The 26,457-nt window shown below is 36.0% G+C and overlaps 1 protein-coding gene across 1 annotated transcript in view; it reads right to left on the minus strand.

The window, feature by feature from the left end:
- ZDHHC17 (zinc finger DHHC-type palmitoyltransferase 17) overlaps window positions 1–26,457 on the minus strand; it is a 68,545-nt gene that overhangs the window by 8,668 nt on the left and 33,420 nt on the right. The window contains exons 6-13 of the mRNA XM_033057969.1: window positions 21,650–21,714; window positions 20,224–20,386; window positions 15,576–15,701; window positions 14,501–14,643; window positions 12,130–12,230; window positions 4,786–4,910; window positions 2,812–2,874; window positions 1,623–1,716 (exon numbers count right to left, since the gene is read on the minus strand). Coding sequence (XP_032913860.1) covers window positions 1,623–1,716; window positions 2,812–2,874; window positions 4,786–4,910; window positions 12,130–12,230; window positions 14,501–14,643; window positions 15,576–15,701; window positions 20,224–20,386; window positions 21,650–21,714 — 880 coding nt within the window. The remainder of the gene's footprint in view (window positions 1–1,622; window positions 1,717–2,811; window positions 2,875–4,785; window positions 4,911–12,129; window positions 12,231–14,500; window positions 14,644–15,575; window positions 15,702–20,223; window positions 20,387–21,649; window positions 21,715–26,457) is intronic.

Raw genomic sequence — 26,457 nt, forward strand, 5'->3', positions numbered from 1 at the left:
TGGTAAAAATATTTTAAGTCTCTTTATGTGCCAAGTTTTATCTCCAAAGGATTTATTTTGGAGTGTCTGTAAACTCTCCTACAAGATTTCTCAGTCCTATCTTTAGCAACATTCTTATCCTTTTAACAAATTCCACACACATCCAAATTCCACCTTTCCAGAAAGGCATGATTCATGTTTCCCTTTTTGGCAAACATATCACACATCCTGTTTTAAGAATGGACTCTGTTTTGCAATCCCATGCTTAGAGTGACCACATACCAATCTGAGACAGAGAAGCCATATAAGGTTGTTCAGACCAGCACTCCCTCAAGTTCAACTCCAGCTCCCATACTATGATTTCTAATGCTTTTTCCCAGCATGCTTTCAAGGGCTCTAGTTTTACGCCCAGTTACCTCACTCTTTACACCACCACTGAAAGACAGATTCTACTTTTCCATTATCAAGGTCACTTAAAAACCATTTCCTACACCTACGCTGATCCCATCACTCACAGACTCTCCCAATACACACAAACTAAGGTCTTTCCTCCCCCATCTGTTTTTTGGGTGTTTTTCCAGTTACTGATTAAAATCAGTAACTTATTAAAATTAACTTATTGATTAAAATACTGCATCTTTCTGTCCCATCAACACATACTCTTCAGTACTCTTGCAAAACCTGAGCCCATGCTCCCCTGCCTGTCCGAATGAAAAGTTGCTTAGTTTTTCATTGTAAAACACCTAAAATATAGACCAAAAATATCTCAGACAGTAACATGTGGAGGGAACATAAAACAGGAGGAGGCGATATAAGTTTACCTCAATGAGACTTTAGAGATGTTCTATTACAATTTAAATGCCAGGATCCACTATTTTACTCTTCATTTTCAGACCAAACTATTCCGATTATTCATTACTATATCTATTTGAAATTACTACAATGAAGCTTTTATGAACTGTCAAGCGCCTGTGAACCCAGGTCTTAATTCTTCCCCAAGATTAAAGTTATCTCTGCTTGTGTCCTAAAAAATTAAACATGTGAAGCAAGCTGCACTCATTTTCTAGCTGAGAGGTCTTCAGTGCTGCCTGCATAACAATGGTTTTATAATACATTTCTCAAAAAGTATAACTGGGAATGGTAGCATTTAGAGACTTTATATCTGTTCTATATCCATTCATTTCATAATCACTGCGGAGAACAAAAGAGAACCTGGATGGTCGAAAAGAGGAGAACACCTCAACAGAAGGTTATTGTGTATCTAACGTCTATAATCGTAACAATTTAAAATATGCATACTTTACCAATAAGTTACTGAGTATTACTGGTCAAAATGAAAATTTTCATCTTATGTAATGGATAATAATCAGTTGTGGAATTGCCACGTGCATTTTCGAAAGTGAAGCTTTGCATCTTTTCATTACTAAACTTTATGTTAATAAAAATACATATGTAACAAACTGAATTAAGACAGAGCAATTTTGAAGACAGGCTTATAATAGACAATACAAATGAGAATAATGCAGAGAATCACATGTACAAAAAGAATTAAGCTCAATATTGAAAAGCTTAAGAAGCCAAGTCACTTCCACTGTGAAATGGGAACAGGCAAAACCTTGCAGAGCATTTTAGCAAATACTCACCTACACAGTTCCCCACCCACGGGCAGTGGTGATCAAACTTTGCTATACATCGATTGCAAACACCGCAGTGTTTGGACCTCACTGGCTTCCGTATCTATAACGGATAATAAACATTTCCTTAGAAAGGAAAGTTACCCTGATACATTTTAAATAGAAGAAAATATAAACCCTCCATTTAAATGTAAATTATTGTGCTACTGGTAATTCCTCAGAGAACTTCAAACTTGAAGCTAATTCTTAAGGCAATCCTAGCTATTTCGCTTAATCTACACACTGTTTAACACAAACATCCTTACAAACTGCACTGAAATTATTTTCACATTATTTTTCATATACAAAGAATTTTTTCAAAGCACTTCTGTCACCTCCAGCTACTGAGCCTTGTATAGCAATCAGCTTCATTTCAGCTTTTAACAATGAAAGTAAAGAATGAACTTGAGTTCCATGATTCTGTATCATTCATAACCAAGCTCTAACAAACTTTTCAGGTTATTTTCTAAAGACAGAAATATGACTCAACCAGCAGAACTCAATGGAATTTAGAATGCTAAATTACTCCCAAAAATTTATCTTAAAAGATTATGTCTTGAAAGAAGTAGCCTGAGATATATATGTATATATAGACACATAATTTTTAAGGTGCCACATGTGTATATAATTTTCCAGCATCAAATTTGGAGATACAAACATCATTCATGTTCCACACACATCACAGCTCTGCATATTGTATTCGCTAGTTAACTTCCAAGGAAAAAGCATGTTATATTTGCCTTATAAAAATTAAGATTTTCCCCCCTCCTGACTATTGCCAGATAGAGAAACACACTTGATTTTTGAAAAACATATTCTACTAGAAGCACAACATAATTTTACTATGAGCTAGAGAGGTACTGGAAAGTCACATGTTATTTTTATAATTTGCCAGCTGTATAACCAACCAACATGGTAGACATACTGGATACTTGCATTTTGACACTGGCAAGTTATTTCCCCAGTGATCATTTTTCTTCGTCTCACTGTTGCATTTTTTTTTCTGTACATACTGTGTATTGAAAACACCACTTAGACTAAATTCTGCCTTTGAAACTGGAATAATAAGGTCAAATATGTATTCATTACAGGAAAACTAATTTTGGCTTAGAATTAAAGAAAAAAAAAAAAGGGTGAAATTGATTTAAAAATATACTACCAAGCAGGTACTGCAGAATATACTGAGGTCCAGACTTCCTGTCTCTGCAAGCTCTACTATTGTCTGCAGGAAAAATAAAAGTTAGAATTTAGCATATAAACAAATGGTGACAAGCATTTTCAGACCAGTGGCTGTGAGCCCTTCATTTTGGGTACTTTCTACACACAGATTCAATTCAGATGAAACTGATTTTGAATCTATTTTATTAAATCAATATGCATATTTACTTCTAAATTAATTCTAGTTTATACTTATTTGTAGTCACCTACTGTGATTTCAGTGCTGCTGGTACCCTGGACAATTTCATAATTAATCCCTCTGATTTCAGTGGGAGTATAACACCACACTACAGACTAATGAAAGGATGCAAAAAGGTCTGACACTCAACACTGGAGTTCAGTATTGTCCACGTGCAAAATCCCAAACCTCAGGAGAACAGAACTGAACAAGAGCAGATGAACAGTTTTCAAATATAAGTCTTGTGCAGACCCAGGACCACTTCAGTTAGATCCACACCATTGTGCTTTACAAACTTTTGTGTACCTTCTGTGTTTCTGAACTATAGGAAAATTTATTTTATTTATTCGTTCATCTGCTTTAAGAGTGACTTGGGTTATTTTGTAACACAGAAGAAAGGACATGACATCTTATAAAAACAAATATCTGAAACTGTTGCTTACTACACACTTCTACACATACTTAATATGGTCATCTGAAATGAATTTTCTTACTCAGTTATTTCAAAGCTAAAGTCTAACACAGCATTATATAGTTCAAGACAAATTATGAAAATGTTAGGAAGTGCTACACTGCATGAATGTTACACACACCTACAGTGGTTCATACCCCTAGTAACAGAACATTTTACCATGTGGTAAGCTGCAATGTGAGAAACCCAAAACATTCACAGCCATAAGCATCTGCCTCAAGAAGTTGCATTGTGCAATTCCTACCCAGTTCAACAAGACTTTTGGAACCACACTTGCCTACGTAAGCAAGTATCCAAAGTATCATAGTTGACTATTTTACTTAATTCAGTCCAGTTGAAGGAGGAGAATTTAGTTGGAATTTACTTTGGCAAACTGGCATAACAGAAAAGGAATTTTCAGAGTAAATCCAAAGCTGCACATTGAATAAGAACTTAGTTATAAGCTATTGCGAAATACAAAAATAATTTCATCTACACCGTCCTTTTCATGGCCATTATATTTTCATTCCTACATAAGGACATAATTCCAAGTGGTCTGATCTTGACTCACATAGGCCTTTTCACAAAGAACCATGAAGTAGAAGCTCAAAGTTCATTTTAGGTGGAATGCTGGCTTCTAGGAAACTTAAACAAAACAAAATGCTTTTGTTGCTTGTATAAATTTGGCATATCCAATGCTCAGTTTGGCTGCTGAGAACAATGCACTTAAAATCAAAATATGAGATGCTAATAATGATACAATGTCTTAGGTATCATTAGATCACCCATATTTTCTCTGACATTTATGCCAAAATAAAAGCCCACCCCAAACTGCCTGGGGTTTTGGCTGTTTTAGCCACAAAATGTTTGCCAGCTTAATATTTGTAGATACAAAGGTAAAGAAAATTAGAGGTGCTTGAAAGTCCTAAAAGTTTTCATAAAATTAACGCTTTTCCCGTAATGGGCTATTTGCTTTAGTATGGCAATAAGTATGGCAAAAATCGGAAACTTCGCCTTTTCTTTTTCACTTAACTGCTTTTCAAAATTTAAAATGGAAAATCCAAGTTACAATTTTATTTTGCTACTCACAATTACCAATATGCAATTTTGCACCAGTTAAGACTTGAAATGCATTCCACATGTTAGAAAAATAAATCTGGGAAAATTTTCAACATTTTAAACCTTTTGTTATACAACTTATTGAAACGTGATGTACTGAAAAGAAAACTACTCTGATCAGCTGGTGGAAGGCTGTTGAAGAACAAGTTCGCATCTCTTGGATTTACCTTTTTCTTTTGTTCTTCTGTGGCTTTGATGATTCCTGGATCAGATTTCCATGATTTTCCAAAATTGTAGAAAAGTGCAACACTATTAGCAAGGAACGGAAGATGTATAAAGAAAAAATTGAGATGTGTTTACAGTCAAGGAATCTCAAGTGTAAAACTGAATTTCCTCTTAAACACTCTCACTCATAATTCTGAAATAAAATTTAACTAAATTTAAATTTTACTAATGCCCTTGAGTCACTGTCTTCAGAACAAACAAAATTCAGCACTGCAGTAAGAACTAGCTTGGCACTTGGCATTTTCCATTGCTCGACCTCCAAAACTTACTTTTTAGAATGTTCTATTCCATAAGCTATTTCTAAAGCATTTATCCTTCTGAAAGATGAATAACGATACTGCAGTTTTTCTAACTGTTTTCCCTTTTTATTAAATTAAATCAAATCCCATGAAATTTATCTTCTTAATAACTATTTCCTGTTTTCAGAATAAACATTTTGGAGCTCTATTTATAAGACAGACATTTGACTGCCTATGTCTTCAGTGGCTTGACATTCCTATGATATCACAGAACGGGCTGTTTCTAGCCATAGAAGGAATTTTGCTGCAATGGCCACTGTTGCATGGCAATCATGTCACAACACTTATCTCCAAGAAAGGTAGTGTCTGAAACCTGGTCCTGTAATAAAGCAGTACACATGCTTTGCATCACTGAAAGTTGTTTTTAACATACTAATATGTCTAATACTTAAAAAAACCCACAGGATTTATTATTCTCTGAAGTGTTTATAAAATCACTTACCATAAAGACAGAAAATAACCATTTGTTTTAAAATACATTTCCTGCATTCAATGTCTTGCTATGTAACATGCTAGTCTTACAGCACTTGATATTTCTTCAGAGAATTAAAACATTTTTAGCAGTGATGTTGAAAAACTAAATACTTCAGATGTTTCTCTTCCACAAGAATAAATATTTATTCTCATAAACCTACAAAAGACCTGACAAAACTGACTAAAGATACTTGCTGTCAGCTGCCAATTATCACTGCAAGAAGATGCCCTACTTGACAAATCTGTGGTGGTAGAAGCCTCTATAGCATTATCCAAACAAAAAGGACACCTAGTACTCAGGCAGAAAACACTACACACCCAAATTACACTACATTTTGAGAAACTTAGATACATTCAGATCTAAAGAGCTTGTGATGCAGAAGAACCCTGAAATACAAACAAATACAAAACAAATACAAATCCTCTTTTTTGAGGAAGTCTCATGTGTTGGTTTTTTTTGTTTTTTTTTTTTTTGACAAAGTTGTTCATGTGAAGTGTACCCCAAATAATTTTTGTTTTCCTCCTGTTGGGGCAAGGAATTGGTTGTGAATTTCTAATAAAAAATACTGGTAAGTTAAATTAAAATTTTAATAATATATAGTAGAATGTTAGTACATCAGTTCACTAAAGGCAATTAATCTTTCCAGTAACAATATGCTTCCTGCAAATTGTAACAGAGGGGGAAAAACATCAGCTATACCCTAAACACTCACGGTTCTGTTTTATACATTAGAGACGAAAAGCTCTGACTTCAAAATTTACACAATCCAACTTCTTCCAATTTTTTTCCTAAAGCTACCTGTTGCCAAGAATTAGCTGGTGCAACTGAATTGCTTGGCTAGAGAGAAATTACATTTTCTACAGAATACTAAAATAATCACTGGGTTTTTTACTACAGTGAAAACTGGTCTTCCATTAAATGTACCTTAATCAAACAACAATTAAAATAAACAATAAAGGTGCAACTGGAAGCAATTTTATGACCCATTTCCAAATACCATATGTCATGTCTAGACTTTTAAAGATGATGTGAGAAAATACTAAGAGGGTTTTTGTAACTTTAATGCTTTGCAACTGTTTTTCTATTAATTTAAATTTGGGTAACCTGTAACAAAGCAGCTGCCCATTGTCTAACCTTATTCCTCCCCCATTTTACTCCCTCAAATACAGAGAGAATATGAGATGCCCCACAGAGCCTGTTTTCCCTGTCCTTTTATCAAGGTGGTGTTGGATGAGTGCAATGCTGACAACGTAAATTGTGGCAGATAAGGGATTTCTGTGCTGCTGGGAGACTACATAAGAATTTAGAAGTTTTATTCTCCAGGGTATTTCCAGCATGTGATGTAGATAAACAACTTCAGCTGTAAGATTCATCTCACCCACTTGAAATCACTCAGTATGCTTTCACAGACATGAGGCAGGAAGAAAAGCCATGTCCAATCTATCTTCAGTATCAAGTTATTTAAATTATGCAAAAGAATCAGAGCTCTTACAAGTGGCTATTTCTTGTCACTGCCTGTGAAGAGGGTTTACACTTCCATATAGACGCCCACTCTAGAGGTATCTAATATCATGCTGAACTCCCCTCTGAAGTATACTTTGAAAGAGATCTTAGCAACTTGCATCACAGACATCTCTCAAAACTCTTCCCATGTAAGAAACCCTAGTAGGTTTGCAATAGCTTTACAGTAGGGAATTGATTCTCTAGAGAGAGTATCTCATTTTCTGTTAACATCCTCATTTACAGTTACACAAGGAAAAAGTACATGACTATATTATTAAGGGCTGCAAAATGCATAATATACCAGGCATTCACACCTTCTGCCTTGTCACTAATTTGCTCCTTTTTTATGCAGTTTCCCCACTTTTCATTGAGAGACAAAGCAGAAGCACCCAAGAAACACTTCCTACTTTTAGTCCTGAACAATATCCTTTAATTATTAGAACAAGTACAAGACACTGAAAATTATTCAGGAATTGGAACGAAAAAGGTAATTTCATTAAAAAGAAAATTAAAACCAAACAAGCACTGCAGAACCTCGAAGTCAGGTACACATGGGATAAGTTAATTTTTCATTGTGAGCTGTAGTCTATTTAAAAGGCCCCAAATACATGCAGCTTCCTGCTATCAGACACCATACAAGTCTGAAATCAAGCCAAAACGCACATTACAGACCCAGAGGTGCCCTTTCACTAACCAAAAAACCTTTTCTCCTATGCAGAAAAATCTGCAGCCAGTGTAAGCTGTCAAGAGATCAAATATATGCTAATAAACCTGCCAATTCACATAATCACAGCATCACACAATGGGTCAGGCTGGAAGAGACCACACTGGGTCATCTGGTCCAACCTTCCTGCTCAAGCAGGGTCACAGCAGAGCACATGGCACAGGACTGCATCCAGACACTTCTGGAATACCTCCAGAAGAGGAGAACCTCCCTGGGCAATCTGTTCCAGTGCTTGCTCACCCTCACACTACAGCAGCTCCTTTTCATATTCACTGGAACTTCCTGTTTATCAGTTTCTGCCCACCACCTCTTGTCCTATTGCTTCACACAATTAGGAAGAGCCTGGAAACATCCTGACACCCTCCCTTCAGATTCCTATACACACTGATGGAGGCCCCTCTCAGTCATCTCTTCTTGGATTTCAACAGGCTCAACTTTCTCAGCCTTTCCTTGTAAGTAAGATGCTCCAAATCCCCAGTTTGTAACAGCTGTATATATGAATCTAAGAGCCCAGGCAGGTAACAGATAGCTATGTGAGAAGCCTCATTTGACTGGGCATTTATTAGACAAAATCAGTTTGTAATCAACTGAAGCTCTGCAAAAGCCCTCTACCTCTATTTCTATCTGACATAAAAGAATCCCTTGGCTTTCAAATAAATTCAGTTATCCTATCTCTTCCACCCCGGATTTTCTTAAAAAACTTTTCACTTCAGAAAAAGTATTTAGACATGGAAACAGAAAATCTGGACAGCTGGGTCCAGAGTTTGGATTTTTGGGGTCTTTGGTTCCTGTAGAAACATGGCTGCTGACTTTTTTTTCCTGCATGAAAGTTTTTTGCTCTTTTCCTGAAAGTAATTTTGGTAACAATCTTAACTGCTTAACTGTACCAATTAGCTTGTTACAGTTTTTTTTTAATCCTATACAATAGTGTCAGCTTTGTGAAAGAATGAAAATCATTATGAATTCTCTTACACCCAGTTTTAAAATTATCCCTAATTGAAAAAGTGGGTAATGTTTGTTTTCTTTAACCTAGACCCCATCAATTGGTGAAGTATATTTGAGATAACATAATCAATACAGTATTAGTTAGTGATAAATTATTTTTAAAAATATAAATTGCCTTATATAATTTCATAATCTCAGCACTCCAAATAAGATGTGATGGTTGTAACAGCATGCTTAATTAAAAATGCACACTCCCATTTGCACCAAGAAACAAAACCAAAAAAAAGTGAGTATTTTAGGTTATAGTAAACTCCTGACATCTTAGAAAAACAGAGTAGTGTAAGAACCTTTTGACATAACAAGCAGTATTTGTTCAGCTGGAACTGAAAAGATGGCATGAACAATCGAGATATAATCTTGGTAGGACATTTATGAGACACAAGAGAATGTTCTACCTATAAATACTAATGAAAAAGAATGAAATGTGGAACTCCAGTCTCACATTATTAAAAGTGTAGTTTTGAGTAAGTTTTTTCCTTGTGAAAATAAAACTAAATTAAAACCTAGTGACTTAGTGTGTAGGATTTTTGAGGGCATTTTCATTCCTACTCTGCAAACACAAGAAAACTAGAATATACTAATGGAGCAAGACATAACTAACCTTGGTTACAGGCAAAATATAGTTACAGGGATGCAGCAAAACAGTGACAGGGAGGCATAGGAGCATAAACTCATATACAGACTCAAAAGTACACAGATCATATTCCTCATTCCCTGTAGGAATAGGATTTCTACTTTACCAAATACACCAGACTCAGAAGCTGCTGAGAAAAATCCAATAGAATGGAAACATTTACCAAAAATTCAGTACGTTTTCAATACTGGCTTTTTGAAAGACATATCATTAAACATTAGAATTTAGAGACATATTTTTCATGTGACCACACTAAAATTCAAGAAAATGCACTGCAAATCCTTGGTCTTCTTTTTCTTTGTGACACATTGCATTAATTGCCCTTTTCTGTCCCATTGGGATTAACCTCACAAGAGTTGATGATCTCCCAGACACTTTCAATATATCTGAAACAAAATTATCACTAAACACCTCAATATTAAAATTGCACTTGCAGCCATTAAGATCTTTATGTTATTTATAATATAAAGTTCCAATAAGGGAACTCCTGGTAGTTGTTCAAGGTAAAAAATTCTCTTCCCTAAGCAAAAGGTAGACAGAATTTGTGGAAACTACCAGGATGGGTTTTATCAATTGAACACTACAAAGCAGTATTTCAGTTTGATGTAAGCAATCATATAAAGCTGTAAAAATACAGGAATTCTTTATCCAAACACAATGCTGTGCCTCATGCTATAAAAATAGAGGAGGCATGCAATTTCTTTTTTGCAGCCAAGCTACAGGGCTATTTTCCAGAAGAATGAATTTGGAATCTTATACAAAAACTTCCAATTAAAAATCAGCAATTAAAGAAAGATAGCCTCAAGCACTTGGTCTCTAAAACTGCTTGTCAGAGAATTGTGTCAGGTCTAATGAAAGTAATTAGTAACTGAAGGTCTTGGACCACTACTTCTGTGTACAAAAAGACTGTTGCAAAGGTTGTGAGACACCACCTTGGAACAGAAGCAGGACAGTATTACACTGACATTCTGAAGTCAGGTTTTATTAGGGCAATTGTCTATACTTCTAGTGAAAATCTAAGATTATTCTATGACCAAAAAAAAAAAAAAGTCAAACTTCAAGCTATTTAATCAGAATAAGTAACAGAAATAAAAATCTAAGCAAGTTGGTGGAAATATTAATGAAATATGACCTTCAGAATAAAAACTTCACAATTTGCCAGCTTTAAGGGACAGCTTTTTACATTAAGATACATGCCACCATCAAGTCATATTGGTTGTGCAGCCATTTTAATGTGGTCAAGGACTTTAAATCAAAGTTGGACACATTCTTAGATTAGGTCCAAACTGATGTTATATAAGCACAAGAAAGCATTTCACGGTACCTCAACCCAAAACATGTAACAGCATTGGCTAACATGAGCTTCTATTTCTAACTACTGTTTTTAAAAATCTTTCTCATATTCATTTTGTACTCACTTTTCTCATTCTGCAGTTTCTACTAAATTTGAGTAAAAACATAAAAAATCAGGCCAGGCAGAAAGACTGGTAGTAGGATCAGCATTTCTAAATAACTGTTTCAAGACATACTTATAAAAATATTACTATCTCTTTTTTTTATCAGCAACTAGATTTTAATCTTTAAGCTGTTGGGTTTGGTTTTTCTTAAACATGCCGTAAGAGTAATTTCCAGCTGCATGGGACTGCTATTCATAGCAGTATCTTTGCAAACACTGCCAGGATGAAAGCCAAAGGTAGAGGGTGGAAGCAGGGTCTCCTCTCTGTTCTCAACCCAAAAATACACAGTTGATTTAGTTAGGCTTGCAGAACGTATCAAGAAGATGCCAAAACAAAAGCACTGCTACTATCCTATTTCATGGCAATTCCTTCCAAGATGAAAAGAAAACCAGATTCTAAAACAGTCAAACCAATATCCTCATAAAATTAACTTCAATTATTTGTAACTGTAAGAACTGTATTAAACATGGAATTTCTACTTTGGTTTTTTGGCTACTGAAACTACAGTACCCAAGAAAGTTGTTTAAACATTTGAATTTATTTCCTTGTCATAGAAAACTAACATTCCCCACTGAACTCTGAATCAATTTCTACCTCCATGAGTAAGGGAAATTCATATCTAGACAGACAATCAAATCCACAAAAATGTGACAATATGCTCTCTATAATCTAGTATTGTTAATACACACATTTTCAAAATAACTGAAAATATAGTTATCAAATATATCTAAAGTTTGTATAAAATGGAATTTCCAAAATCTTTAAGAAGATCAAACTATGAAACCAATTCCACTGGAATTGATACAGATGACGAAGAGCCTACCGCTCTTCAGAATAGTGTCTAAAAAATAGAGTCAATTACATTGGCCACCCCACAGTCAGAGAATATTTTACGAAGTTGCTAACGTTTCCTCCACATAAGAAGTTGGTAAAGCACAGGAAATCCTGCAGATTACTGTAAGTAAAATTTAAGAAAAATCTTCTACTTACCGAAGCACAGCAATAGCATGCACATTCTTAAAGGAATAAAACAATCAACATTAATATAGAAAGCAATGCTTAGTGGCGATTCCCTTTTAAAAAACTTTATTAGTTTACTTACTATTATATGTATATATACATATATATGTTATGTAAATCCTCATAATATGGACATGAAAAAAATGCTACTGTACATAAAAAAGGATATCATTCCAAAACCAGAAGAACCACGTCACATACATCCAAAATTTTGTTGCCAAATATATTCCAAGTGGCAGTGCACTGTGCATGGAGTGATCAAAGAATGACCTGTAATGTAGGAACAATGTCACACAGTAAGTTTCAATTTTTAAAATGCAAATCCTGAACTACTGCTTCAGGAAAAAACCTTCCTATTAAAATACATACTATATGGGATATTGCAAAATATGCCATAAATACATTTTCCTCTCTTTTCTGCTCAAAGTTCACCACAAATTCCCTTTTTCAACCTGCCAGACAGGCAGAATGAGTAAATACTCATGCCAAAACTACACTTTGAAAGCAGTTAGGAACCTCTGAGATTCTTAACAACATGGACAGTGGTTAAAAACTATATTAAGTTTTGAGATTCTCATGCTAAAGACATTTTGGAAACTCATACAGTAAAAACTGCACGTTACAATCACTAAGAAAAAAGCTTAAGAGACCTCGGTGTTATCAGCCTATATACTTGAAATATTTCAGATTATTCAATATTTTGCTTCTGCTACAGTTGCCAACAGAAATTTGAAAAAAAATCCAGACAAATTAATTTCCCATATATCACAACATTTGCCCAGTTCTAAGATAAAATGCTGCTACATTAATATGAAAAAATTAAGACATCAGAATTGTTTTCACTTTCTTATACTTTTGCATTTTAAAGACTCTTCTGAATAAAGCTGAATACAGTGAAGACAAACCAGGTGAAGAATGACTAGGCTACTCCACATTCAAGAATAAATTGCTACGAAACCTATGGAAAGCGACACTCTAAACTACTAACCTCCCTAAAATAAAATTTCTGCGTCATCTGCCTAAACATCCTGATATTTATCCATTTTGCTTTTTGTGCTGGTGATTCCCTCAGGGTGTGCCACAGACAAATGTGTGCAGGGAGTAGTTCCCATTTCACTTCTTTATTCCCTTACAGTATCTCTCTCTTCTCTAGTGGAAGTTCCTTAGGTCTTTGGAGAAAACCCTGTAAGGAACATGAGCTCATTTGATGAATAATAAGTAAATATACATTTGGACACACCATAGTTACTCTGCACTAATCTTTCTTTCAGTGAGTTTTGTGCATTTTTGTGTGTGTGAAAGTAGGGAGGAAAACACAGCTAAGTAGATCAGCTAAAACACTGTAGGGAAAGAAAACACTATTAGAATAACAGCACAAGTTTAATTCAAACCTGGACTTAGTGCAAAACACTTCAAAAAGGAATTATACTAAATATTAAGCAACAGGTAAGAGAAAATAAACATGTTAATCCTGAACTCATGTCAGTTAGGCCAAAAAAATAAAACTTAAAAACTACAGATCTTGAGAGATTGGAAAAAATCTTGTCCTTCCTTTCTGTAGCAGGCACAGTTGAGGATTTGCATTGGCAAATAGGGTTTTTTGTGGGAGGAAGCCAGCAAATTGCTCAGCCTCTGAGGTGACAAAAAGACTAAACAGATCATCACCAAGATCCTGAAAAAACTTGATAACCTTCCACTTCCCTCCTGGTCTACTAAGTTCACTAAAATCTCCTGAACTTGGTTTAAGGAGCAGATATATTTTCCTTTTTATACAGAAGGAAAAGAGAAGAGAAGCAAGTGGTTCTAAATAAACATGTCATCCCACCCCAGAAAACCAGAAAGCTCCTGAGCATGGGGATACAGCAAGTTCTCCTATCTTGGCCACACGTGATAATGAAAAGCCAAGGAGCGATGATGCAGTCTAGAGATCCTGAAAATCCAGTGGAGCATGACTACACACACATGTGTGTGTGTGTATGTATATTGGTAGTTTCATTTACAAAAATTTAAAGTAAACAAACTATAAGTATGATCGGGTAACAAGATGTACAAAAGACGCTATTAGAAAGCAGACTTTTTCTTTAGTCACCTATTTCTACAGCAACAAAGTTACACAAATCTGATTCTGACTTGATTTCTCTCTATAAATCTCTTTAGATGCCTTTGTGCATTTAAATTATTAAAAGAAAACAGTTTTAATAGTACACTTGCACATTGTCTTTTTTAATTTCTAGTAACCTTTCCATTTCCTGGTATCTGCAATATTCATGCTGAAACTTTGTAGACAGACATTCAGCACCCTCCTCTGGATAATGACTGAATTTCTCTTCTGCTGTTAGCTTCTTTCATCTCAATGGTATTCACCCAAGGTAATTCCATGTTTCACAAGACAATAGAGCATTACAGGAGCAATAGCTGCACAAGATCTTTTGCAGAAATAAAGACCAATTGGAAATTTAAGGTCATTTATCCAATAAAGATGCCAGCAAAATACTTCTTGTATGCACACCAAACAGACAATGTCCCAGTAAAACACTTACTTGGAAAGAAACTGTACCATAGCCCAAACACCACCATACATGAGCCCTTTAATGAGCCAAGAATCAATGTCTAGGTCTGCTATAAACCCAACCAGCCAAATAACTAGGAAAGGAGTTCCCAGCATCACCTTCTGACGGAATTCCTGTACAGGAACAAACACAAACAAATACGTAAGTATTTAAGCTGCTGCACAGCACATAATGTCAGTAAATTTTTATTATTCATGCAACTGCAGTTTTTAAGTTATACTGAAGCATCTGTGAATAAACACAGGACCTTTTTTGTTTTACACTGTGTGGATTCAACTCCTGATGAGAGCCCTGAACTCTTTCCAAATAACTAAAGCACTGCATTGTTACAGTGCCACAGGGTGTAGCATTACTTTGAGCATCTTGATGCAATGTATCTTTAATTTAAAAAATTGTAACAAATCAGTGGTAGCAACACTCAATATCCAGCACAACACTCTGCCTGTTGACGGATACGAAGAACAAAACATTTACTCTTTTCAAACTATCAAACAATAGGCAGGAGGACATGCTAGAGCAGTATGTTAAGCCTTACACCCTCATTGACGGCCTCTTCCTATCTGCAGTATTAAACAATACTCTGAGAAGCAAAATGTCTCCACATTAGAGATTTATGTATTACTTTATATTGCTAAGACATACTGCTTCTTTCATTCAACACAATAACAATAAACAATACATAATTAGAGAGATCAGAGTTCAGCATACCCAAAATGCTTCTTTCCTCAGCTACCTGAGAGTCAGCTTTGGAACATCTCAGCTAGCCCCCACAATATGAGACCACACAATACTTTCCTAACACTTGCTTCTAATTAGCACAAAAGTTAAAAGTAAGTGATTGGAAGCTTAGGGTTTTATTTCCTCCTACCCTAAATAAAGCACTTTTTCTTTTTCTTCTGCAATTACTTTAGTCATAATAAAGACTTTCCGTAAAGCTGAAATGTGGGGAAACCACAGTCCTGAACTCCTTTTAAACAAATACACAGGTCCCTAAACCTAGAGCAGCCGTAAGATTGGTTTACACAACTATTATGCTACTACTTACCTTATCTGCTTTTAGTTTTCTCAGAAAGGATGGACTATCATATCCCTTTGCCTGTCTTGCTTCTTGTAGATGATTGATCATCCAAACATTCTTCCTCTGTTTTGCAAGATCAAGTGGTGATTCCCCCTGTCAAGAGTATAAATGTGGGAAACATCTGATTTAAAAAATAAAATGCATTTAGAACACTTTTTAAACAGAAGATTGGCTGTTAAAGCCAACACATTTTAAATCAGTTTAACTACATTCTGGCATAGTTTTTGCTCTGCACCTTACTTGACACCAAACATCATTCATTCCTTTTGGTTTTTCACTCTCTCATAACTATACAAGTGTGGACAAGTCACATATTAAGTGTATGATCCTGACAAGATGTACGTCCTGACAGTAGTAATTGTTGCCTTTGGCAGAGAACAAATCTGTGTTCCACTATTCTACACACAGTCTACTAGTCTGTAAATTAGAGACTCTGCTTCCCCCTCAACTATTGACAGGCAGCAGAAATCAAGCAAAGAATAAGAACTCGTGACCCACTGGATCATGGAAACTCTCCCAAGTCTAAAGCCTGACTTCTTAGTTAATTCTCTGCCTTTTGGCAGACTGAAGTTTCTAATATTATGGAATGCTTCTAGGATTTTTTTTTTCCCCATAAGCCTCATGTTCTTAGGTTCATTTCAGTTACGGAAGTCCTAGGAAGAAAACATAAAAGAACAAACTAAGTGCTCATGTCCAACTTATTTCACAACTCTGAGCTTTTACTCTGAGTTTGTGTTTCATGTATTTGGGATGCTAAGCCAGCAATGGCTCATGCATTTATTTCCATAACTTCAGAAAGGACTAACAGATGAAGCAAAAGAGAAACAGAGCGAAAGATACAGGGACCCAAGGTGCCTACCAAACTGATTTGATTTTACTGCTTTTTAAACATTTAGGAAGAGAGCTAAACGAAAAAGTTATTGACTTGGTCTAAAATTATAGAGGAGGCAAGAGACAACCAATTGCAGGTACCTCCAGCTTCAGTTTTGCATTTGACTCTTCCTCTCTTCTACTGGAGTTAACTCCCCTCCTAAACAAATCATTCATGGAGGCTTGAAAAATGGCTGAATCCTCCATCGCTCGGCCCCCTCCTAAAAAAAAAGTGAGACAGGTACTAGAAACTGAAACTACCCAGAAAGGGCAATAATTACTATAGACAGAAGCTATTTCAAAGATTAAAACCTACAGTTAGCTACCTATATCCCATAGAAAGACAATGGGAACAGAGTACTTAACTGTCATCTCTGCCTTTGAAATCTTGCTCCAAATCTTTCGGAGAGTAAATAGCACAGAATATAAATTATGTGGTAAAGTTTTTTGCTACTCAACAGGACCTTTCACACCTTTTGTGTGAGAATTTTAACTAGCAAAATCAGTTAGAAAAGAATAACCTTATGACTTATGACTTGGCTTCAAAGTTATTTAGCCAGATTAAAAAAAAACAATTAAATTAACTCCATTCTCACTAGAAATGCTTGAAATCAAACTACTGATGCCTGTGTCATCACAGGTTTAATAGTACCTTGAATTGCTAATATCTGGGAAACTTCAGAGATGCTGTTGTTTTAGTATCACCTTATATATCTAGACTGTAAAGATTACCTGTGGACAAGCAATCCCCTCTGGGAGTTGATCTCCCAAGTAAATCCTGAAGTTGTCTTGGGGTCCAGCTGAGCATCCCTTCCACTAGAGGGCTATGAGACACCTAGGAACTCCCTAGATGAAAAAATTGAGGGAGCTTTAAAGAAGTCTTTGACTATGCTTCTCATCATCTGGCCATTTTAACATTTTCCTTGTCTTTACAAGAATAGTGGATGGTTTAAAAATTTTTTAAAAATCTATTGGGGAACTTGATCTAGAAACACATTTAAGATTGTCAGCAAGCAATAAGGCTTCAATAATATATATTTAAATATTCAGACAGAAAAAATAATCTGAAGAGTCATTATGATAGGGAACTGCACATGTAGACTTCCATGGACAAACCTAAGATACACTGCATAATCAAGAAACTACATTTAAAGTTCAATAAATGATTCACAGATTTTTTTTAAAAGTTCTTCCTTAGACCATAAGAGCACTTTTTGGACTCTATATCTCTCTACTAAAAAAAAAAAGGGAATTTCTCCTCATACTTCAATAAAATTTACAAGTTCTCCTGAAGTCCCTAGTGATAACTTGGCTCCCTGGGAAATCCTGTTCTCATCTGCCCAATCTATCTACTGGTGTGACAAGACAATTTCCTTAAGGAAAAAAATCAACCAAACAAAGAAAACCACTCTATTTTCATTACTGAAAAGCAGCTTCCAACTCTATAACATTCATCTAGTTCTCAAAAACGAAAAAAGAAGCATCTTACAACCAAAAGGAAAATACTAATTTCTTGTTACAGCATAATAAAAAGAGGGTAAGCAAAACAGAACTAACACACTGCTTGTATCGAGCTTTGCTCTAGAATTGGAGTGCTATTGTTCAAATACTTCACAAACTATCATGCAAAGCAAAGAACACCTTATTGAGATGACTGGTCACAATCTGTTCCAAGCCTAGGCAGCCAGCAGCATGTGCCTTTCTAACACACACTGACTAGAGCTGATAAAGTCAAAGCTCATGTCTAATATTTCAGTCACTTCATCATCTGAAGAAGATTAACAGCTTTCACCCAATGTATTTCTTTAATCTCAGCCGTCTTATTACCATTCTTGGTCAATTCCATGGGCTGTCTGAGAAAAGGACTTCACTAGATAGTGTTACAGAAATCTGGAACTGACTGCATCAGAAAGAGGCCCTTCACAATTCCTTTTATTTATGAGGAAACATGAGCCAAACACTTAAGTTTCCAGCTCAAAGAAAATTTTTTCTGAACAGTCAAAGGAGGGGCACCAAACTGAGTTTCTATTGACCTTTAACAATCAACCACATTTTTGTATTTCCTATATATTTACTACTACTTAAATCAGCATTGTTATAAAAGTCACTGGCTAGATGGCAATACTGCCATTGCTCAAATAATTTTGATCCTCTGAAGCTTCTAAAAACCTGGGAAGGCACGCAAGAAACCTAGACTTCACTGCAGAAGATAGGCAGTGGTCAGTGAAACCAGACACATCTTCTGGCATGACTGGAAAGATACCATGATCCAGCAGATTCAAAAACCTATTTTTCTACTGACTGCTGCTGTCTGTCAATGAAGAAGGCAAGAGCATTAACTACTTCAGGCTAGCAGATACCTTGTAACAGAGCCAAACACAGAAATTTTTGTTTCAGATTTCATAAGACTCCAGAAATGTAGGTAAGCTGATGACTTTAGAACTCATACTAATCAGTCTGTCAAGACAAGGTATGACACACTGATTTTTTTTTCCATAAAAATACCTTAATTTTTTACCATAGGTAGCATAGGAAAATAGCTTTTGAACACAAGAAGTGACACTAGAAGCACAATTTCTCCACGCAACTGACCTTACAGACCAGGAATAATTAATATAGATTCACCTCAGTGCATGCAAGAGGCTAGAAGATTTGTTTTAAACATGTATAAAGGTGATTTCTTCTAATGAGTTTTCATTCATGATTATGAACATTTCAGATGTTCTGAAGTGGATGTAGGACCTAAAAAGCTGCCAGTAAAATTTGGCTGCTCCCTTAAAAAGGCTGTTACACACTCTTCAAGAAACCTGATGCATATTTTTTTTAATATACATATATATATATATATTTCTATCACTTGTGGCCAAACAAAATAGGTCCCGTCCATCTTAATCAGTAAGAAAAATGGTAAAAGGTCAAATAAATTAAATTACTGCTGTGTTTCAAGCATAACCACTCTGCCTGTAACACTCTAAGTGGAAAATACAAATATTCAAAGAGAAACTGAGTAAGAGAATTCTTTTTCTAAAAGTGAATTCTTCTCTGACATCACAGATGAAACAGCTTGGGTAGCAAAATGCATCTAATTTGATTACTGAGAGTATCTGGAAGTAATGGACAAATCCACATTGCAAAAGCTCCCAAGGCTGGAGAAGCTCCAAGTCTATGGCAGAAATTCTATGAGCTGTTTTGCTGGTCTAACACACACTGGAGATGGGTTCTGTTAGCACAGAATCTAGATTCATTGTTAAGAAATTCTGGCAATCAGGCAAGTTAAGTTAATGTGCCCATTTGCTTATTTTACTCCAACTGGCATTTTCAGGCCTCCATTTTGCTTACTGGCACTGGGAGAACAACCAGAGCATTGGTCAGCTCTCTGCATAGGACTGTCTCACATCTCACTCCAACAAACAATCACTCCAGATTTTCACTTTTCTGTCCTGATATTCAGTCAGGTTTCCAATTCTCCATCCAAATACACTGGTCTTCACACATGCAGTCTAATTGCACACCCCACTCCCCTATATTTACACATAATCATTGTTACACTATTTACTTGAGTATCTTTTATGGTGCAAATCTAGTGGTTAGGAAAAAAATGCCAAATGACACATTAGTGGCATTGCTTTTGGTTCAATATCACAATCCTGTTATATCCACAATAATAACCTATTCTTGAGATTTATCATAGGCTCTGTTATTTCTGCCTCAAACCACTTACAATTAAAACAGACCAAATATTTACCTTAATATTTTGAGCATCAACATTAGCTCCAGCTTCTAACAGAAGACTAATAACTGTAGTATTTCCTGCTAGCACAGCCCAGTGCAATGCTGTGTTTTTGTGATATTTGTCTCCCAGATTAACTGAAACGTTAAATGTAAGTAGTAATCGTGTTGGATCCACACTAGAAAAGAAAATTCTTGTTAGATCTACAGATGAAGTCAAATACATCCCAACTTCTTGTTGATGCATTCCATTTCTATGATCATTGATCAGGTACACTATGTAATAACAAAGTGATGTTTTTTTGCTGCAAATTATGAATGACTCAAAATTTCTTCCCACCAAAACCAACCACCATTCTGTTGACTTTAAAGGATCTCCCCAAGACAGCTGATTCTGAGAGATCAAGAAACATTTGTTCTACAAATCTAGTTTTGTGTTTACCAAAATCTAACACTACTAACAGATGTAAAAATATGCACGTGATTATATACTTAAACAACGAAAGCTCAAAACATGTTTCCACTTCACAACCCAGAAGATGAAAATAAACCAGGATGAGAATATTGATAATGGCAGGTATTGGTAAGAGCTAGTTTGTGTTCCTCCCAACAATCGATGAAGATAGGCCCTTCCAAACAGGAATCTCATTCAAGCATTTGTTCTCTAGAGAAGTGTTATTTTTCATCAATTCTTCCCAGTCATTGCCACAGGAAGGATTAGTGAACGCTTCTTCACAGTTCCTTCTCTCTTGAAAAAGTCATTGTACTGGGTTTGGCTGAAATCAAGTTGATCTTCTCCACAGTGGTTCCTATGGTGCTATGTTTTGATTGGTGACCAAAGCAGTATTGATAACATAGGGATGTTTTAGTTATTGCTTACATGGGGTCAAGGTCTCTGCTGTTCCTCATGCTGCCCCACAGTGAGCAGGGTGGGGGTGCACAAGGAGCTGGGAGGGGAACAGCAGGGACAGCCGACCCCAACTGACCAAAGAGATCCAAAATTGCATGGAAGTGTGCTCAGCAATAAAAGCTGGGGAAGAGAAGCAGAAACCAGAGGCCATTCAGAGTTACAGCATCTGCCTTGCCAAGTAACTGTTACAGGTGACAGAGCCCTGCTGACCTGGAAATTCTGACTTCTGCCTACTGATGGGAAGTAACAAATTAATTCCTTATTTTGCTTTATGTATTCAACTGTCTTTATTGCAACGCATGAGTTTACTCATTTTTACCCTCTTGATTCTCCTCCTCATCCCACTTGGCAGGAGTGAGGAAGCAGCTAAGCTACCAATTCACAAAACCATAAATGAAGAAAAATAAAATGTGGAAAGAACAAGAAAAAATCTTAAAAAAAAAAAAAAAAACAAAAAACAAACCAAAAAAACCACCCAGTCACTACTATATGCCACTTGGCACTAAGATGAAGTCAGAACTGCATGTATTACCTATGTGTTCTGTACGCTGCCCACATTAAAGGTGTCATTCCATTTTGATCCATCATATCAACATCCTAAAAAAAGAAAAGAAATCGGTGAGGTAAGTAAGCATACTCAAGATCCAGCAGATGCAACATATGCTATGAGGAGCAGTGTTCTAAGACTAATCATCTAAATTGGAAGAAAAACTGGCAAGCTTTCAGCACTCAAATAGTACTTAAAAAATGAAAATAAACATTAACGCCACCATGGCCAAAATATAACTATTCTAATCTATTTTGGAAACTATGAAACAGTCATGCTATGTAAGACCAGTAATTTCTAACTTACTATTAATCTTCAACATTAAAGATATATATATAGACAGTATATTATTGCATTAAAAAGCAGAGGAAAATTAAAATAATGCACCAATATTTGAAAATATTCTTGATAAATTACTGTAAATACTGCTGTCTGAATCCTACATCCTACTAAATGCTTGTTGCGCCTATTTTTCCACTTGCAAAGCAATTTTCCTTAGTTCACTGAGTTCCAAAGGTATTTATGGATCTGGAAATCCAGTTAATGGATGCCAGAGAATTTTAAGGTTGGAAAAAAGCCATTAATAAAAACAGTCTGCTCAGAAACGAAACTGATCTACAATCAAGTCATGACTAAATCAATGGCTAAAAATAAATTAAAAATTAAAAATGTTATTATATTTAACAGAAGGTAGCCACAGAATGACAAAAAGGCATCACCCAGACAACTCCTTTAGACCCATCAGAAAGGATTTAATATCTAAGCATTTTTTCCTCTTTCTCACCTAGGGAAGTTGGTAATTCCTACATATCTCAAAGCAGATTAAACTCTCAAGCATATTTTGGGCAGGTGTCAGTACTAACAAAATCACTGCAAATTAACATAATGCAGAACATGAGGAGTTTTCCTTAGAGGGAACAGAGCTATGACAGTACCTCCTATACCACTTTCCTCAGTTCTTACCAGAAAAACTAGATTGAAAGTGTTTCAATAAAGTCTTCTGCTAGAGAAATTCCTGACAAAAACCCAGGAAGTGACTGATGTTGTTTTCCATTACCCCCAGAACCTCATCTGCTCCAGCAATCTACGAACGCTCAGGATCCTGGTATCCCCACTCATGCTGCTGCTAGCCTGACTCACACAGTTGTTTCCCAGAAAATCCAACTTAGTTCCTCCAAGTAATTGCTTTTTAAAACACCTCTAGCCTACAGATAACTTCATATTTCTGAGATTTTACTCTGCTGCTGAATTTAAAAAAAAATAAACACAGTTGATGGACGAGAAGCAGAACAGTTACTTTATTTACTTCCTTGTACTGTTTATTCAGAAGAGTTACACGGTGTGAGATCAGGATCCAACTCTGTTTATCCACAGCACTAGTATAGGTTAGATCCTTTTGAGCCTACCAGGACCATGCAACTGCTGGCATTGCCTTTAATCCTCTGTGGTTGAAGTCATGAAGGAAACTAAAACCACAGCCCAATCTCAAGCTCATTCACCCCTGAGAAGCATGACCAATTCACAGTTCATACTGTGTGAACAACATACGTGGAGGATTGTACAAATTACTGCAGTGTGAACAATCACTCTTTCATCTTTTCTTCTAGAAAAGCACCTCTTTGTGACATTAGGAACATGTTTGGATGTAAATAGAACAATTTCTTCAATGATTCCACCTGAGAAATCCAAACCACACTTTGCACTCTAGGTGACACAGCTAAAAGAAAAAACGCAAACCCATGAGCTCCAGAGTATTCCCTGCACATAAGTTACCCAGGCAGGCTACAACTGCTACTCAAGCTACTATGTTGTCTTAGGCAAATCCCTTTTCAAAGGAACTTTAACTAGAGGCAAAGCAGCTAAGACTGACTTGCCCACTGTTGGACAGACGTAACAAAGATGTAGCTGTGAACACATGCTCTAACAAACCTCTCATCAAAAATTCCTTGTTATTACTCCACTCTCCAAAAGTGAGACTTTTTAGAATGGAAGCTCTGCTCCTGCTTTTTATCAAAGAAAGTGCAAAGGCAAAAAAGTAAACCTTCAGCAGCTGGTTCATATTAAGAGACTGTTCTTCCATTCTGCTATGTCCCAAGTAGCACTTCTGCTTTACTTTCTTGTTTAATTCTCAGTAACTGATCATTGCTCATGGAGAGGTGTGACTGTGCTGTCAGGACATGGTGCAAGCACCACAAGAACCAAAGATTCCAACAGTAAGTGATGCAAGGATCAACTACTGCACATACTGCTGCCCTCTGCATCTGGTTCAAGTATTCTGTGGACCACAAATGGCAAAATTTCTTCTTGTTTCTAAAGTATAACAACTCTGGTTCAAAAAGAGACAACACTTTGCACATGCGAAGATAACCAGACTTAATCCTAGGACACTAATACAAGATTGCACAAAAAGTTTCAGAGGCAAAAATACTGGGGAGAAAGAGCTTTCTGCATAAAAAGAAGTTGCAGCGACTCTTCTGCTGCTTAATACTACTTTCTGAAAGCAAGCCTTGACAAGGAAAGATTCTGAAGAGCAGTCAGAGATTGGAGCAGCATTAGGCTTAACAGGACATTCAACAAGCAATCATCAAACCAGTACTGTGATACAATACAGCCTTTCCAAAAGCATATAATGCATCGAGATCCCACTCAGAATTACATTAAATCACACAGAAAGGAACTAGGAGTCTGATCCTCTTTAGAACCATTACTGCTTATTTCACAAAACACAGACCTTCATAGAAAAGACTCATCACATCCTTGTTCAGAATCCTATTACCCATAAGGAAAAGATCCCTTTCACATGAACTGTTGGCCATGGAAAGGAAAAAAGGTTTTTAAAGCATTTAACAAAGAAGATTTATCAGTAAGGCTAATGTAAGTCTGACAAGATTTCTTAATTTAGAAAAGATGTGCTAGTTACTGACTAGGAGCAGAGATTTTGTAAGATTCCCATAGAATGGAGCACAGACCAACAAGGAAGATGACACACAGAACTAAACCTACCTCATTGCTTCAAACAAAAGCTCTGTTCTGAATACCCTAGTCCATCAAACACACAGTCTTGAGAGTCATAAGAAAGACCACAGCTGGTCTTAAAATCCTCTAAGTAATGCACTCTGAGTTGGCCTAGGAAACAAAACAGTTGGTTCAGTGTCTTAACACTGGCCTGAGCCTTGGTGGAGTGAAAGAGCCTCAGTGGCAAGTTGAAGTGACACTGCTTAGGAGCACAGCTCATGGATCACAGCACCAAAGTAACCAAATCTGCTGGTACCACTCTGGCATCTCCCAGTCTAGATGCCACCTACTTCTAGGCCATAGCTCAGCAGATGATCCTACAGAGCTCAAGACATTAGTTAACATACAAAATTGCAACTCTGGGAATAAAAAATAATGTACTTGATGAGTAAGTGCTAGTTAAACCATGAAAGTGATAGCTGAACTATGAGTATGAAATAGTTAAACTATAATTTTAGAACTGGAATATTTCTTACATTGTATTACCCTACAATCAACTTTATAGTCACTCATTATCTATGATTAAGTTACTCACACAGGATGAGAAGACACTATTCAACCATTCGTATACCACATCCATATCTTAACTTATTCCATGTGAATGTATGCAAGGTCCTGATTTGCCCCTGGCATTTTAAGTAGCGTAAGTACAATATCAAGCAGTCAAACTGCACATTGAACATTTTTAAGTGTCTTCAAGTTCTTTTTCATTTTTTCTTTCTTGTATTTTTAAAATAATGATCTTAGCTAAACTTGAACTGTGCTACAGATTCTGTTATTTGATTTCTGATTATATTTATATTATGTACTTGTACCAGGCTTGATTTTGACCCAGGCAGCCTACTGACACAAACATGTTCAAATTCTGATACAGCCAGCTATCAGTCTTTTGGAATTCAGTAAGAGGTGTGACTAAATAAAAAGCAACACCTATCAGCCACTGCTGCCTCTTCTTGGCTGAGTAGTACTTGCTGGCATGAAAGTGGTTTCAAGCAAAGCTAGAGGACATCAGACTAGGAGTTCTTCCCCTTCACTCCACTCTGGAAGTTGGAGGACTGGACTCAAGCCTCAGATTACAAATTTTATCATTGGCTGCTGCAGCCCAGAAGAAAGTGAAACAGCAACACTGAAGCTGGGCTCCATTACGAACAATTTCTTAATCCACCTGTAAGTCTTCTATTCAGTTATGAAAACTGGCTTTCTTTGACAACACTCCTCCACAAAGGCATCAGGATCTGAACTAACACAGCACAACAGCCTACACTGACCCTTGACATTTATTTAGCTGTCATTTGCCATACAGGTACTAGAATTAGGTTCAGAACAAGGGTTAGCCTACTCTTTGGCTAAAGACTATCTGGTCTTTGGAAAGGAAAATAAGTAGCAGTCTATAGAGTAAACCCACAAAAGCAAAAGTAGTTCAAGTTTCCAAATCCAAATCTCAGCACCACAAAGAAAGTGGGGAAAGAAATAAAGTGAAGAGATTAATGACCTCATTACTAATTAAAGGAAAATTAAAAAACAGAATCATCTATCTCCCACAGCTTCAGCTTCTAGAGAAATGATGTAGTTTCTGTAGGTGTATGTAATATAACTAGAGAACTATAATTTTAAGAATGGTTATTATAATTATAATTGTATTGATATTACTAGATTTTAAACATACAGATCAATACATCATTTTTAAAGCTGAACTTTTAGAAGTGTTGTGAAAAATTACTGTTAAAATTAATTTAAATTTATATAATGGAAAGAATACCAAAATCATACTTGAAAAT

Source organism: Catharus ustulatus, chromosome 4 (genome assembly GCF_009819885.2).
Source record: "Catharus ustulatus isolate bCatUst1 chromosome 4, bCatUst1.pri.v2, whole genome shotgun sequence".
NCBI lineage: Eukaryota > Metazoa > Chordata > Aves > Passeriformes > Turdidae > Catharus > Catharus ustulatus.